The sequence below is a fragment of the Leopardus geoffroyi genome, chromosome D3 (genome assembly GCF_018350155.1).
Source record: "Leopardus geoffroyi isolate Oge1 chromosome D3, O.geoffroyi_Oge1_pat1.0, whole genome shotgun sequence".
NCBI lineage: Eukaryota > Metazoa > Chordata > Mammalia > Carnivora > Felidae > Leopardus > Leopardus geoffroyi.
Genome location: NC_059339.1, coordinates 10,689,974 through 10,707,027, shown reverse-complemented (window position 1 = coordinate 10,707,027; position 17,054 = coordinate 10,689,974). Strand labels below are relative to the sequence as shown.

At 57.2% G+C, this 17,054-nt stretch overlaps 1 protein-coding gene across 1 annotated transcript in view; it reads right to left on the bottom strand.

Annotated features, from left to right (window-relative positions):
• The window catches only part of DTX1 (deltex E3 ubiquitin ligase 1), a 35,243-nt gene extending 23,968 nt beyond the window's left edge, over window positions 1–11,275 (bottom strand). Inside the window, exons 1-2 of the mRNA XM_045458261.1 lie at window positions 11,056–11,275; window positions 9,654–10,569 (exon numbers count right to left, since the gene is read on the bottom strand). Of these exons, the coding sequence (XP_045314217.1) occupies window positions 9,654–9,912 (259 nt within the window). The 5' untranslated portion in view covers window positions 9,913–10,569; window positions 11,056–11,275. The remainder of the gene's footprint in view (window positions 1–9,653; window positions 10,570–11,055) is intronic.
• Between the last annotated feature and the right edge of the window lie 5,779 nt (window positions 11,276–17,054).

The window sequence follows — 17,054 nt, the reverse complement described above, 5'->3', positions numbered from 1 at the left end:
TCCAGAGGAGGAGACTGACGCACGGAGGCGGGGCACGGCACGCGGCGGAGGCTCCAGCCTGCCGTTTGACCTTCCAGGATAGAGGTCCTCTCCCTTGGCCCTCCCCGGACTGTCCGCACGGCTGGCCAACTCCCTCTGACAGCAGCAAGAACAGGCAGCTACAGGCGGCCCGATTTATCCAGCTCCTGTGCTGGCGGTTTCCGTGCACACCCGGTCTCCACGGCAGCCCTAGGGCTTTCGAGCGCTCCGATTAGCCCCCCACCCCTTGGAAGATGGGGAGACTCAGGCTCCCTGGGAAGACGAGGAGGCGTGGCTAGGGCACAGGCCTGGCTGGGATTTGAACCCCCGGCAGGCAGGGGCCCCAGGGCGCCCCGCCCCTCCCCTCCCACGCTGTGATCGATAATCCCGCCGTGTTCTGTTTCCCTTCAAACTCTCCCAGGGGACTCGTCAGGCTTAGCCGTGGCCCATTAGCGGTTTCCTCACGTTTGAAGCTGGCGCAGGCTCCCCAGGGTGGGCCGGCAGCCAGGCCAGGGCAACGGAGAGGGGAGGGGAGGGGTGAGGAAGGCCGAGGGGCCGCGTGGCACTCAGGCTACTGCCTGCGAATCGATTTCGAAAGGCCCTTGTCCCAGAGGCTGCTGGCAGCTGGATGTGCCCACGTTATGGGCCGCGTGCGGGGCCTCTCGGTCACCCGGCTTCTAACACACTGGGGTTCAGACCCCCTGATACAGCAGCAAGAGCTGCATGCGGGGAAACGAGGGGACAGGGAACGGGAAGGAGCAGTCCGCATCTCCCAGACCGCTGTGTGGCCCCGGGGGACTGACCGGACTGCTCTGAGGCTCTCCTTCCTCGTCTCCTTCCTAACCTCGTAGAGGTCACTACGGCAGTAACCTCTGCTCCGTGTCCCAGCTTGCGCCCCCTGCACCCTGCAACGCATTCTCACGTGGCAGCCAGAGCCAAACTCAAGTCTGACCGCATCACTCTTCTGCTCAGTACCCATCAATAGCTCCCTAGTGCCCTTAGGAATCAATCTAAGCTCTTCAGCTCATCTCTGACCCATCACAAGCTGTCTGTGCCGTCTCACGCTCTCGCCACACCCAACTTCTAGTTCTTTTCTGAACACATTGTGCGTGGCTGTGCCTCCGAGTATTTGCACGTGCCATTTCCTCTGTCTGGAACGTCCTTCGATTCCCCCAGCCCATTTTCCCCCCTGCCGGTTCAGCGCAAGCACTGTCCTCCTGGGATCTTCCCTGCCATACTGAGGGAGAATCACACCCTTCTTGGGGCTCCCACGGCACCTTGCAACTGCAGTACCCCCACTAAAGCACGTAGCTCGCTGAGATATTGAGACTGCGTTCCCTCCAGCCTGGGCGCCTCTCTGAAGCTGGGCTGGCTTTCAGCCACCTTAGCATCCCCTGATAGCCGGGAACACACACATAGGCCCTTGGAAGATGCTAGCTGAGGGAAGGAAGGGAGGACCGAATAAATACACACGAGTGAACCTAACTGAATGCTAGAAACGACTAGCCTGAAGATTGCAAGTTAGTGGTGGATGTGTTTGTTGTGGTCGGCATGCTATTTACATCGAAAAAAAAAAAAAAAAAGAAAAAAAGAAAGACAAAAATGACCCGCCTTTGAAAACTGGGGTAGGCTCACTCAAGTCTGGGTTTCAAACATCCCAAAATATCCAAAGATGTGGCCAGAGGGACTGGCCTCCTTGGCAACCGTTAGCAGAAACTGAGTCGCGGTCACCGCATTCATGCTTTGTAGTATTTATTGAACACCTACTGTGTACCAAGCACTAGAGAACAGCGGTTGGAAACCTTTGCCTTCCCAGCCACTGCACACACTTTTACTAGCTGCCTGGACTCTGTAAGCATCTGAATTTTCAGCCACTGTCAAGAAGGGGGAACTGGGTCCCAGAGAGAGACAGGGACTTGGCCCATATCATCTAGAAATCAGAGCCCAGACCCTTCTCTTACGTCCACGGTTCCGGGTGACTCACGCGTTGGCATGAATGAACCTTCGTTCCCTAGAACAGAGGCGCCTAGGAGGGCCCCATAATGGTGTGGTCCCAGGTAAGCCGTATGCTTCCTCTGGCGTGTCCTGCTTGCAGCTGGAGGGAGAGGGGACAAAGGCCTGTCACCGGGAGAAGAGGTGGCCGTGCTGCAGCTGCTGGCAGGACTGTCCTGGCCGCCAGCGCTGCCTCCTTTGATTGCCTTGTCCTTTGTTCTGCATTTCAGGGCACTCAGCTCCGGGGCCGGGTGCCAGACTCCCTCCCATACCCCGTCATCGGCCTGCTATTACTGCCTGGGCAGGTGGAGGTGGCAGCCTGGAGCCACTCCAGAGCCCAGAGAGGGAGAGGAGCTTGGCCAGGGGAGCAGAGCAAGGACACAGCCACAAAGGATCCAGAGGAGACTGAGCCCCCAGCCTGGTAGCTCCTGGGGCCCCAAGGTCAGGAACAGCCCCACATCCTGGGACCTCCGTGGTGCCTGGCCTCCTGCGTCACACCAGACAGAGAAGGGCCTTGAGGAAGAGGGCTTGTCTGTCCTGTTTACTGCTGCATCCTTAGGGCCTAGGACAGTGCCTGGCATATAGTAGGTGCTCATGACATTCCTACTGCATGAATGAAGGAATTAATACTGACCGCAATCCCATGTGATAGGTACTGGTGTCGGGGCCCACATTCCAGAGGAGAAAGGGAGGCTCAGGAAGAAAGTGCAGCTTACCCAAAGTCACAAGCCTGCACCCCCCCCCCCACTCCCAATATCAGAGAGCTGCTGGGAAGGGAACCTCACCTGCAAGGCTCCCTGAGGCAGCCAGTTCCAGGTTTGGGGCCCCACGTCCCCAACCGGCATCAGCCAGGGGCAGCCAGGGGCTGGTGGGGGTATCTGTGTCAATCAGGAGGCCGCGTGGGGCTGGAGGCTGTCCTGGGAGGGGCTACCTGGGGTGTGATGCGGGAGTAGTGGGAGGGGAGGCCCTGGGAGACACAGACGTTGGGGGAGGGGAGGCTGGGAGGGCCCCGGGCACGCTCCACACCCTGAGAACTCCACCCTGGGGAGGGGAACTAGGGACCCCACCGTCCACGGCCTGAGTGGGCACCGCTGCTGTGACCAGTCCTACCCCATCACCTCCCCACCCTGACCTTTCCTTATTACCTTCCAATCGCGTGTTCTATTACCTCCCCACTAGAACTCCCATGCCTCCCCGCTCACTGCTTATCAGCTTCTTCCCACCCTCCATCACGGCCGACGGAGCCCCTGTCATCCCCACCCCCTCCCCTCCCCAGGACCCAGGACGGCCACCGTTACCCTCCCTGAGGGCTTTATCAAAGCCCCACCCCACCTTACTGGTAATAGAATAGCGCCAATCGGTCTCATCCCCTCCCCCGCCACAGCGCTCATCACCTCCCTCACCTCTGGGTTAGACTCCACAGCTCCCTTGGAAAGAGGAGGCTGGGGGGTTGGGAGAAAGCAGGGAAGGATGGAGAGGGGTGAAGGAGGAGCAGGGAACAGGAGAAGAGAGAGAAGGAGGCTGGCTGTGAGCGGGATCCGACCCAGGATCCCGGGGACAACCCCCCACAGGCCTGGGCAAGGCGCTGGTGGCGCTGTCCAAGGTGCTAGGACCGCCCGGCCTCGCATGGGGTGGGCGCCGCAGGCCTGGATCTGAATGTCCCTCCGTCTCTTCCGAGCTCTGGCAGGAGGCTCCCCACCCTCTGAGCCTCAGCTTTGCTGTGTGTAAAATGGGGTGACGCCCCCTGGCTGGGTGGAGGGAGCCCGATGGACTGCAAGGATATGCTTGCATCAGCCACCCTCCCCGCCCCGGCCCCAGCATGCTTCAGCTCTGGCCTCCAAGGGCCCATGATTAACGAGGCTGGTCCTTCAGCATGGCTCTGGGTCCCCTGGGGCCCGCCCGCTAAAGGGCAGCAGCTGGCAGCCTGGCGATGCCCAGTGGGACCCAAGAGGCCCCCTTTACCCCTCCCCTCTTCCAGCACAGCCTCCCTCCTCACCCCAGGCCTGAGGCTTCCTCCAGGACCTTCCTGATGCAGCTCCCTCCACCTGGAAGTGCTCCTCAAACAATACAGACTCTTGGAGGACTCTTCCTTGAGGAAGTCCTCGCTCTCAGAGCCCCCAGGCACACGCTGCCCGCGTCACTGGCCCAAGGCAACCCGCACCTCTCCTATGAAGCATGTAACCCTCTGTCCTACTTGAGTGATAACTACGTCCAAAGTAATATTCTTCCTGCTCTTACCTATATTATCTCATTTAATCCTCACGCCAGCCCTCTCAGGTAGGCACTATCGTTACTCCCCCCCTTACAGAGGAGGGAACGGAGGCTCCCAGGTTAAGAGGTTTGCCCAGGGTCACAAAGCTAGCAAGGGGCCAGCCTGCAGTTCAGCTCTATATCCGAGTCAGAGGGTTCGACCGCTATTCCCATGCTATGTGTCTGCCTCCGCCTTCGCAAAGCTCTGAAACCACTCTGGCAAGGGTCCTGTCTCTCTCTCTCTCTCTCTGCCCCTCTCCTGCTCACTCACGTGCACGTGTGTGCATGCTCTCTCTCGAAATAAAGAAATAAACGTAAAAAGAAAAAAAAAAGAATCAGCAGCTCCTGAAGCCAGAAAAGCAGCCAGGGGCCAGGGGGTGGGTCCGTAGCGGTGTGAATATGGGCCGTGTGACAGGTGATAATGACAGACACCCATGAACAGATTAGTTGGACCTGCTGCTGCCATGGGATGGATCCCCCCCACCCCCCTGCCCAAACATACATCATCCTTCTGGCCTCTGCTGTCAGGCCCAGCCACAGGAGCCCCCCCCACACACACACACATATTGGCTGGGAGAGGGTCCCCAGGGGTCCTGTGACTAGGGAGCCGGTGCTGGAGGCCTCTGGGGTTACATAGGCCGTTCCGACAACAAGCCCCAGCAGAGCTCTGGAGGGAGAAGGGGGAGGGGACTCTGTCAGCCCGGCACCGAAGGTCACCTTGTTCTCCATCCCTGAGACCTGTCCGAGAGGCCTGGGTTCCACGCTGGGGCTGGCTGGCTGTGTGACCTCGGGCCCGCCTTCTCTGGGCCTCAGTCTCTCCATTGACAATAGCCTGCCTAAGAGCCTGATTTCTGGCGGTGCTTGCCCTGGTGATGGCAGCTTCCCTCTCTGGGCAGCCTCACTGGTTTCCCACAGCCTAAGCATGTCCTCAGATAGGACATCCACATGAGGGCAGTGACCAGGGCTGAGTGGAGCCCAAGCTACCCAGAGAAGGAATGATGTGGGCTTGGTACCAATCAGCCAGAAAGCTGGCCCGTCCCTCTATCCCCAGCCATGGAGGTCCAGGGAGGAATCTCGAAGTTAGCTGGGAAGTGGCTATGTCATATCTCTGTCCAGCTGTGGGGACTGGGTGGAAACTCTGGAGTCTGGGTGAGCTGTCACCCCGATGGCAGGATGGGGGCCAACGAACCTTCAGGGAAGCTGTGGCCTTGCCAGGGGGGCAGCAAGCGGTTCCCGAATTATCTCCCGGCTGCTGGCGGGAGCCGACCCCGGATGGCTCCTGGGTCCAGCTCTGCCACCGGATGCTGCAACCACCTGGGCGAGCCCACTGACCTTGGCTTCGCATTTGTGAACGCCTGGTTTGCCTGTGGCAGGGGGCTGCTCAACACAGAGAAAGATGAGGAAAGCTGGGGGACACAGCACGCGATACAGCAAGAAGGTCAACATATTGCGGAGCACACGCCTGTGAAGAGGGCGCCCGCCTTGTGCTTTGCCTGACTCTGGCTCTCCCTTCCAGCCTTGTGCCTGGGACGCCACGGTGAGTGCTCGAACATCACGTGGCCCAGGGTCACAGCATTCCCCTCCACACGTGAGCTTGGACCTGCAGGGCTTCAAAGGGAACCTCACCTCCCGCGGGGAGTGATGAAAACAGCCCGGCAGGAAAGAGGTGAGGGGGCACCGGCTGAACAAACAGCAGCCCCCACGGGACCGGGCCTGGCCTCTCTCCTGTGGTCCAAGCCTCACACCTGGGCTTCCTTCCGCCGGCTGCGCGACAGGCACAGAGACAGGGCGTTTGGGCGTCGGTGGTATACTAGCGGGTTGGTGCCGTGTGCGTGGGTGTGCCCACGCGTACGCACCTTGGCCCACACCGCGAGGCGTGTATTTCAGTAGAGGCTCTGACGGGTGTCGCAGGGCTGTGTTACCCCATGGGCAGGTTGAGAGCACAACAGGGCAGGGGTTGGTGGGGTTGGTGAACGGTAGCCTGTGGGCCAAATCTGCCCATCGCCTGCGTTTGCACAGTTCGAGAGCTAAGAGTGGCTTCTACACTTTTCAATAGTTGGGGGTGGGGGGGACGAAAGAATATTTCATGACTTGTGAACGTTATACAAATTCCAGTGTTAGGGTCCCTAACGAGTTTCATTAGAACGCGGCCACAGTTGTTCCTTTTGCTGACTGTCTGTGACTGCTTTTCTATCGCCAAGGGAGAGGGTGGCGCTTACAACAGAGACGGTATGGCCCACAAAGGCTAAGATATTTACTGCCTGACCTTGTCAGAAAGCCCATCGGCTCCAGTGTTAGGGCACTGGCAAAGCTGAGGCACACTGCCCCTTCCCTCCCCCCAAAATTAAAGTTCGGCTTCAGGGAGCTTATCAAGAATTTTACAATTAGAAAATCTAGATAGAAGCTGTGTTCATTTCAGTACATGTATGTGAGCTTTTGGTTTTATAGCTTTATACTGTTTTGCGCGTGTGTGATGGTGGGAGTGGGGTGGGGAAGAGGGAGAGAGAGAGAGAAAGTGCATGCGAGGGAGAATCATAATCTTTTCCAAGATTGAGGACCTCCTACCCACTTCTTGTGCATCTATCGTATCTAGTACATGCGAGGCACATGGCGGGGGATTAGTCAACGTTTGTGGGATAAAAAAATACGCTTCGTTCTCTCCATCAACCCAAATGAGTGATGCTCTCACTCATTTCACAGATGGAAAGTGAGGCCTAGAGAGCTGAGGACACCTGCTTGGGGCTCTTTCCTGGGCCATCAACAGCGAGGACAAGATGTCCTTTCTTGACTTGTGTTACTTCCGGGAGAAGTGGGGAACACAGAATAATGTGTCTGGTGGGGAGGCATTTTGCCCCTCCCTCCAGCGGCTTTCCACAACCAAGGTGCCCCCCTCCACCCCACAGGTTTCCAGGCCTTCCTCCCTTACTGGGGGGTCTTGGCAGGCTCCCAGGAGCCTGCTGAGGGATGAGTGGTTTTTTCCCTTTTCCGGCAAACAGGGGGTAGGTGTGGGTGAACAGCCCTGGGGAGGAGGCGTAGGGGAGTAGCTGACGCTGAACTTCTGGGGGATTCAGCAAAGCTGAACCATAAACGGGCTGCCATTGAGACTAAGGGGCCTGCTGAAAGGGGGAATGGAGGGAGTTTGGGGAGCTACGGGCCCAAGTGGGGGTGCTGGGATTAGGAAAGGAAAGGGGCCTGAAACAGCGGGCCAAGGACCAGGGGGCCAACGTGGCAGCCTTGGGTGGGGTTATCCCTGCCTCCAAGTGCCCCTCCCCACCCCCAGCCAGGCCCTGGAAAATTTCCACACCCAGAGCTGGCTCTGAACCTGCAGAAAGCCAAACACCAAGCCAAGGAGAAAACCCACTTCCTCCTGATGTCAGACCCCTGCCCTCCAGCAGAGAAGGTTAGAGAATAAACCAGATGAATAGGGCAGGGAACGCCTAGCATTTCTCACTTCTCCATCTGGGGCTCAGCGCCTCTCTGGAAGAATGGGCATGAGGGTTAATGGTGATTTTCTCCACCGTCAGGAGAAAATTCAAAGCCCTTTTCATGGCTGTCCAGGCTCTGCTCCAACCTCGGCTTGCACCACTTCTCCCTCACTTACTGCACTCTTAACACAGCGGACTTGAATGTACTCAGCTCCTTCCTGCCACAGGGCCTTTGCACGCACGGCTCCCTCTGCCTGGAACACTGCCCCACTCACTCATTCTTCATATTTCCGTTCAAACATCTCTTCCTGAGGTTAATCGTCTGTCACCCCCCGTACACGGGGTTCATCTCATGTTCTCAGACCTGCAACCGGTTATCTGTGCATTACGTGACTGCTTGCTCCCTGGGACCTCCAGTGTAGGTCCTCCAGTGACCCGGTCTGTCTTGGTCCATGCGTTTTTCTAGTGCTTAGCACAGGGTCTGACGCCCAGCGAGATCAATAAGTGATTGTATGACAGCATGAACGAATGCCTGGCACCACCAGTGACCACACTCAATGCTGGAGCTGTGGAATCACAGATGTGCCGAAACCACGTGCTAGGAATTCATCTGCGTCTCCACACTCGGTTAGCACCACTCTGTTAGCACCAAGCGATGTTCTAGTGCGTAGCTACCCACTAGAACTTTCTGTGATAATGACGGTGTTCTGGACCTATGCTGTCTGTCCAAGATGGTAGCTCTGAGACGCACGTGGCCATGGAGCACTTGAGATGCGGCTGGTGGGACTGAGGAACCGAATTTTAAAGTTTAATTTTAATTAGCATACATTTAAATAGCTGCCTGTAGTTAGCGGCTACCGTCTTGAACAGCTCTGGAGAGCAGGGAAGTGTCCTACTATCTCCACGGCTGTTACGTGCGGTTCTGTCGAGCAGGGATTCGCAGGAACTCCCCCAAACCTCCCTCAGCCGGCCCCTGGGGTCAAAGGTGCCAAGGATTCTCTGGCAGCTTCCTTGAGGCAGGCACTCACCACCCCCCACTGCCCACCAAGCTGGTCGGAGACCAGCAAGCGACGACCCCCAGAGACCTCCACAGGGATGGCATGCTTCCAGAACATGAATGCTGAGCGTGGACCTCACCATATTTGTCACTATCATTACCTATCACACGACCACCAAGACGGCCACTAACCTCATTCTCCCCATCATTATTGCCCCATCACGCTACCCCCCCCCAAGACAACCACCAAATCCACAGTCAATACTATCATTGACATTGCCACCGACACTGTCTCCATCACAGCCACCTCACCCCCTCCCTCCACCATTACCAACCGCCCTCACACCCATCCCAACACCACCAACATCTGGAGCCAGTACAGGAAACCAGCCAAGAGTGTTGGCTCTGGAACTCAATTGCCTGGGCTTAAATCCCCGCTCCAAATTTTTAAATCACTTGGTTTCTGTGAGACTCAGTTTCTTCATCTGTAAAATGGGACTCCTAATAATAATAGTAATAATAATAATAATAATTCAGTAGTATTAGGATCTGTGATTGTTGGGAGAGAATCCAATGAGGAAGTGCATGGAAAGCCCTTTCCCGGAGTGCTAAGGTTTTCTAGGTTCTGGGCTCAGTGAGCGCGATTTTACTCGATCCTCACACAGCTGTGGGAGACACTGGCCCACCAAGGCTAAGAGAGGAGCTGGAGCTCAGCCAAGGCCCTACCACGCATAGAAGAGGCTGGACTGGAACCCAAGTCTTGAGCTGGACTAGGCGAGGCTATCCCTTTTTGGGGGGAGGTGAGCAAGGCTGGGTCAGCAGAGCAGTCTCCCAGGCTCCCTCCTCGGGGATGCCGCGGGGATTTTAGCATCCCACCACGAAAGGCGGTGTTTCGTAACAGTGATGGTGACACTGTCCGTCTCGGCCTGGCCGGCCGGGTGGGTGGGGCGGGGTGGGGTGGGGTTGCTCACCTGTGTCCTGGCGAAACTGGTGCATGGACTGCAGGTCGATGATGTAGGGCACCAGCTGGGTGTCCACCTGCCCCAGGACCACAGAACCACGGGCGTCCTCCTTGAGCACGTTCTCGATGTGGTGGCACACGGTGGCCGTGTAAGGCCGCCAGCGGCTGTGCTCATTTAGCCACTCCCACACCACCACCCGGGCCACATTCTGCGGTGGGAAGCCCAGCCCGTTCACGGGCATCATCACACCCTGGCCTGGCCTTGACATGGCCACTGCTGCAGCCGCAGGGGCCAGGACCCCGAAGGCCTCCTCGCGAACCCGGGGGTCCTCTGTGAGGCCCAGAGGCCCCAGTTAAAGGAGCGTGGGGTGGGGTTCCAGGCCCCAAGGACCCCCGCCCCCAGCGCTGTCTCAGATAAAGGGTGCTGCTCTGGACAGCAAACGTCTTTTTCAGGACGGGGAAACGCTGCTCTAAATTCCTTGGTCCCCGGGGCTCAGCAAAGACAGCGAGGCAGCCGCCCCTCCTCTAGGTCCAGTCTCTTTCCTGCAGGTCTCCAGTCACTTCTTCCCAGCCAGCCACGCAGGGCCTGTCACCCAGGAGGCCCGGGCCAGCCTGCTGGCTCTGCGGCGCCCAGCCGGCCCTCTGCGCTCCCGACTGCGTCCCAGACCCTGAGCCTGGCTCCTGCGGGGCTGCTCGCCTGGTCTCGGGTCCGCCCCTCCGACGGCTCCTGCTGAAGGGGGCGTCCCTGTCCCCCCTGTTCCTGCTTCACACGGCGTCCTGGTAGGCCTGGCTGGCTGAAGAACGCACGGGAGAGGGTGCGCCGCGGACCCCTGGCCCGCCGGCCCGGCTGCGGCTCCGGAGCTGGGCGGGGGGGACGAGGGGGGCGGGGGCCCGTGGGCACGCCCCACCCCACTCGTGCTCGCGACCTGCCGGGAGACAAGAAGGGGAGAGGGCCCTTTAAGAGGAGAGCGCAGCACCCCCTCCCCCTTCCCGGGAGAGCGATCGGCTGAGAACAATGGGGAACCGATGGGGGGGCTGGCAAGGGGGGCTCGAGGGGTCACCGCCCGCGTTCCCTCGGGGTCGGCCCGAAGGGAGGGCACGGGCCGCGGGCGCGATTTTCCGAGGCTCCACGCCTGCGGCGCCCCCTCCTCAGCTCCCCGAGCGCGCCCCTCCCCCGGGGCCCGCGCCGGGGCCGGGATGCAGGGCGCGCGGGGATGCGCGGGGATGCAGGCGCGGCCCAGGGCCCCTCGGGGGTCGCGTCGCCTCGTAGGCGAAGCCGGGAGCCGGATGGTCGCGGCTTCCCGCCCTGGGGGTACCAGCGCCCCCCTTCCCCAGCCCAGCCCTCCCCCGAGCGCGCGGCCGGCCCCCCGCAGGAGCCGGGGGTGGGGTCCATAAGCGCCCCGCGCTCTCACCGCCTCTCCGCTGTGCTGCCTCCTTCTCCGCTGGCGCTTCAGCACCGCCGCCTCCTGGGCTCCCCCCGGAGTGGGAGGGAGCCGCGGTCCCGCCTCCGCGCCCTTTCCCTCCCAGGCCCCGCGGCCGCCGCACGCCGGGGCGCTGGGCTTTCCGCGCGGACAGACTACCCGGCCGACCGACGGACGCACGCGCCGGCTCTGGACGCCGGGATCCCGCGGGTGGGAGGTGGCCGCGGCGGAGCTCCGGGGAGGGGCGGGGAGGGGGCGGAGAAGGAGGAAGGGGAGGAGACAGGCCGGGCCCAAAGCGCCGCGGGCGCTGACAAGCGCATCCCATCCCGGGGGGGGGGGGGGGGGGGGGCCCAAATCCTTGGCTAGCCGCCCCCCTCACTTTGGGACCCCAGGGGGTCTCCTGACCCCATGCGTGAAGCCAGGCTGGGAGAGGGAGGTGTCTGTGGGTCGCCTGCTTGAATCCTAGTCGCCTCCACGTTCCAACTGCCCAGTCCAGGGCCTGGCACCCAGTAGGTGGTCAATAAAGGCTTGAATTAATGAATGCGATCTGCCTGAAGGAAGATCTTTGCACATTCTAGGGCATAGCTTTCTCTTCTCCTTCCGTTATTCTGGGGGAGGGGAGCGGGGAGGGCTAACAAGGCCCATTTCAGAGCCGAATGGAATCTTTGCGGAATGGGAAGTGTACATACGGGAAGACTGAGGGCCAGAGAGGACAAGGAACACGGCCAGGATCACACAGCGGGTTCAAGCAGTGCCCAGACACCAACCCGGAACTGATTCTTCTTTCCGCACCGCATTAGCCGGTTCAGAGGTCACTTCCCCAAAACACCCACCTGCTCCGGGTGAGTGGGATAGCAACAGCATCTTGCCCCCAAGGGGAGTTTAGGGGCCCCAGGCCGGGAGGCAGAGACCTTGGAGGGAAGGTAAGATGAGGCCCTCCCCATCTCCTTCACAGATGTCTGCAAACAATAGGTGCTTCATAAATGCTGGGTGAAGGTTGGCTGGCTGGAAAGGAAGGCCAGCTCTCCTTCCTCTGGCAGGCTGGATGCAGCTGAGGACGCGCATTAGCGGCGAAGGGGGTGGACCACCCCTGTGGCCTGCGGGTGTTTAGATTAGGGAAGATAAAGGATGTGTCCGGGAACTCCAGCTGGGGGCGGCAGACCGGGGGTCAGCGGCCTGTTTGGGAGCCTGCCCAGAGCGGCCCACACTCCTCTTCCTCCCCGGGGCTGATGGCGATAAACTAGGTGAGGTCAGGGGCCGGCTGCTCAGGGGCGCTTTCCCAGAATCAAAGGCCGGTTCCCCAGCCAGCTGGAGTGACCTCCCCTCCCCGGGCCCCTGCTCTGTCCTGCAGCCCAGTGTCTATGGACTTTCCCAGATCGAGTCAGTGATTGTCTGCTTGGGCCTGCCATAGACTAAAGGGAAAAAGCTCTCTGTGACTGGGATTTAGTCTAGGGTGGCTTTATGGGGGTCCATGAGGGCCCCCCTCCCCCGTCACAGACCGACTGATGTGTCGGTGCCTTTTTCTGGGAAGCAGGGCTCTACTTAGATTCCGAGCTGGTGCTCAACAACCCTTCTGTTACAGAAGGGGATCTGGGGACCCCAGGGTGGGGAAGCAGCTAATTCAAGGTCATATGGAAATTTAGCAGCAAGTCAGTCGCGTGACTCTGGGACTGTACAATGCTCTTTAAGATCTGATTGAATGCCGCGTCCTCCGGGAAGCCTCTCCTGAACTCACCCTGCCTTCTTCTGTGTTCCTTTGCCCCTACCTTGATGTGACCAGTCTCTATCGCAATTAGCCACTTCAGTGCTGTCCCTGCTACAGGGAGACATCCATGAGATCAGGGGCCGTGTCTGATTCGTCGTGTGTGGTGTGGCCGGTGCCCATTACATAATGGTTAGCATTTATCGAGTGCCTATTGTGTGTCTAGCACTTACATAATGCTAGTCTTCATAATTGCCCCACAAGGTAGGGAATATTGTCCTCCTGTTACAGATGGGGAAAAAAAAAAACACCTCCTGAAGCTCAAAGAGGTTAAGTGGTCTGCCCAGGTTCCCACAGGAAAGAAGTGGCAGAGCTGGGGTTTGAACCCCAAATCCTTTTGCAACTCCCCCAGCACCGCGCTGCCTCTGTGTTTGTTGAGTGACTAATGAACGGCATCCGGCTAAGGATCCGGTGTGGCACGGCCCTACTGGCCCCTCTCCGCTGGGCTGTGGAAAATCCGAAAGTGCAAAAGCCCTGCTCCCAGGGAACCCTGGGAGAAAGGGATTTCAAGGAGGGGAAAGGAATTTGGCCTTCCGGGAGCCACCATCCGCTGGGGAGGTGGCTCAGACACCAGTGGAGAAGCCAATAGGACAAAAGCAATTAATCACAAGCTCTTTCAGGAAAAAAAAAAAAAAAATTTGTATGTATGTATTACATCCCTCGAAAAAGCATTCCAGGGTTTTCTCTTCTGCGTGTTTTTGTCTTGCGTGCTCACGGCCACGATCCTAGCCGAGGTCGCACAATGAGATCAAACTGAAGAGTTGGAGGACGTTATTCTGCCACTTTTCTAGATCTCCGAGTTGTACATCAAGTTTCAGGCCAATCGCACTGTTTAACCTGCGCACGAGGTTCACCACGATTTCCTCCTTCTGTGATAACTAGGATTTCAAGTTCTCCGACACAACCATGCTTCACCCTCACGGTTAGGAACCAGACCATGACTCTGGAGCATGGCAGGCAGGAACTTGTGCTTTGCCTTTCTTCTTCGCCTTGTTGGCGCTCTTGAGAGCACCATCCAGGATGTTCTTGCGCGCCATTATGGTGGCACGGGAGGCTGGCAGCTGGAGTTGAACTCAGTTTTTGTTCTCTCCGTCATCTGTTCATCCATTCACCCATCACTCTATCTATCATCTATCTACTTATCTATCCCTCCATGCGTCCTATTCATCCATCATTTATGCATTCATCCCTGCAAGTCTTCCTTCCTTCCTCCCATCTTTCTTTCCTCCCCTCCTCCCTTCCTTCCTTCCTCCCTCCCTTCCTTCCTTCTTCTCTTCCTTCCTTCCTCCCTCCCTCCTTCCTTCCCTCCTTTCTTTCTTTCGTTCTTCCTTTCCTTCCTCCCTCCCTTCCTTCCTCCTTTCTTTCTTTCCTTCCTCCCTTCCTTCCTTCCTTCCTTCCTTCCTTCCTTCTTCTCTTCCTTCCTTCCTCCCTCCCTCCTTTCTTTCTTTCTTTCTTTCTTTCTTTCTTTTGTTCTTCCTTTCCTTCCTCCCTCCCTTCCTTCCTTCCTCCCTCCCTTCCTTCCTCCCTTCCTTCCTCCTTTCTTTCTTTCCTTCCTCCCTTCCTTTCCTTCCTTCCTTCCTTCCTTCCTTTCTTCTTCTCTTCCTTCCTTCCTCTCTCCCTCCTTCCTTCCCCCCTTTCTTTCTTTCTTTCGTTCTTCCTTTCCTTCCTCCCTCCCTTCCTTCCTCCTTTCTTTCTTTCCTTCCTCCCTTCCTTTCCTTCCTTCCTTCCTTCCTTCCTTCCTCCCATCTTTCTTTCCTTCCTTCCTTCCTTCCTCCCTTCCTTCCTCTCTTCCTTCCTTTCTCCCATCTTTCCTTCCTCCCTCCCTCCCTCCCTTCTTTCCTCCCTTCCTTCCTTCCTTCCTTCCTTCCTTCCTCCTATCCACCTGTAACTCTATCCATCTATCCACTCAGATATCCATCTGTCCATCTATCTGTCCAAAAATATTCGCCCCTGCCTATGGGGCAGACACTGGGCTATGTGCTAAGACACGGGAATAACCAAAACAGAATTGGTTCCTGCTCTCCTGCATCTCAGAGTCTAGGGCAAGACTGAGACATGAAGCAGAGAGTCATACAAAGTGTGATCACAAAATTTTGCAAGAGCCATGAAGGACAAGTTCAGGATATCATGAGGGTCTCTCACAGGGGTTCTACCAGGTCTCAGGAGCCAGGGAGGGCTTCTCAAAGGAGGTGACATTTCCAGCTACTCCCTGAAAGATTCAGAGTCTTAGTGTGGTTAAGTGGGGTGGGAGGGGGAGCAGAGGGGACACGGTTGTGCAAAGGCCCAGAGGTTAGAAAGAGCTTAGTGTGGGTGGGTTGCGATGTTATTTTAGACCAACAAGGGTGAGCAAGAGGAAATGGCAGGGCCATGATGTAGGGCCTTGTAAGCCCCAGCATGGGGAATTATGGGAAGGGAAGCCCCACCCTCAGAAGCTCTGACTTAGGTGGCCTGGGGGCCCAGGCATCAGTAGTTTTGGCCAATGGTCGTTTCCCTGGACTCAGGGGATTGAAGCAGAGAGAGAGTCAGCCTATCTCCAGGAAATTGATAATAATAATAATAATACTCCAATAATATCTAATATTAGTCCTCAGATCTTGTTTTGGGCCATCCATTTGTTCAATCAGAAAATATTTATTGAGCACCTCCTATGTGCCAGACACGGTTCTAGGCACTGGGGAAAGAATAGTGAAAAAAGAGACAAAAATCCCTGCTGACATGGGGGTGCAGGTGGAGAGAGCTAGGACACAAACACTCAAGTAAAATGCATAGTAGATCATGAAGTGTAACTACTATGGGGAAAGAGAAACCCCTCTTCACACCGCTGGTGGGGATGTGAGTGAGTGTGAAAGCAGTCTGCTTTTATCTTTCAGAGCTGAGCGTGTGCAAATCATAATTAGGACCCAGCCTCCTCCCGCGAAGTATGCACCCCGGGGAAATTCTTGCCTGTCCACAACAGGAGACACATGGCAGAATATTTCTAAGGCCTCTGTTCACGGTGGCCCAAACGGAGAAACCTCCAAGCGCCCGTGTATGGGAGAGCAGACGAATAAATTCTCGCAATGCACTATCACACGGCAGTCAAAACGGAGGGACCATCGCCCCACATCACGATATGAACGGATCTCTGAAACAGAACAGCCGGTGAAAAATGTCCCATCACATAAACGTGGTTTCCTTTTCATAAAGTTAAAAGCAACTCAAGTTCTCCACGCGTGTTTGCAATACTACATTATGAAAAGGAAGCGCGGGAAGAATAAATATGGGATTCAGGGTGAGGATTTGGGTGGCAGGGTAGGATGCTGAGATGGGGGACGTGTGGTCAGATGTGGGTCGCCATCGAGATTCTAGTTTTTGTTTTGGGTGGTGAGTTCATGGGTGTTTGTTGCATTGTTAAAAAGGATCATTAAAAGCTGAGGAGAGCGGGTTATGAAGTCTTCTTGGATTTCGTGAAACACTTCAGTCTCCCTCGGGTGGTACCACATACACAGTGAGCCGCTGAGCCAGAGAAAGCCCAGGTCTGGTTGACCTTGAGGCCGTTGCGTCTGGGATAAGGGGTCTCGACCCATTTCCGTTGTGGTGTCCTCTCGTCTTTGGATAACCGGGGGCAGGTGACTCCTGGCCGCTTTTCCCTCTTCTCCAGCCCCTGGGCAGTCTGGAGGCAGGGCGGGCACACTCCATCCACCAGTCACTGTGTCCCCAGCACAGAAGGAAGGGACCCAGAGGAAGAACGAGGTCAGAGTCAAGGGTGAGCGGTTTGTGGTGGGAGGGCGGTGCAGCTCTGGGGCTGGTCCGTCGGGGAAGGGAGCAGGGAAGAAAGAGCTCTAACTTTCTCCAAGACTCTAGTGTTCTTGGTTTTTTGTTTTTTTTACCCCTCTAGAAACCGCCAGCTCCTTCTGTGGAGGAGAGAAGGGGAATGGCTACACAGCGCCCCCTGGTGGCCCGTTTTGGGCCGTTGCTCTCCTGCTGGAAGGACTACTCCCAGGGAATTCATTTTACCTGTTTTTAATGTATTATTATTGCGGTAAAAATGCACACCATAACATTTATAATCAATCATTTCTAAATTTTTTAAATGTTTATTTCTGAGGGAGAGAGAGAGAGAGCAAGCATGAGCGGGAGAGGGGCAGAGAGAGAGAGAGAGAGGGAGATACAAAACCCAAAGCAGGCTCCAGGCTCCCAGCTGTCAGCACAGAGCCGGACGTGGGGCTCGAACCCATGAACCCCGAGA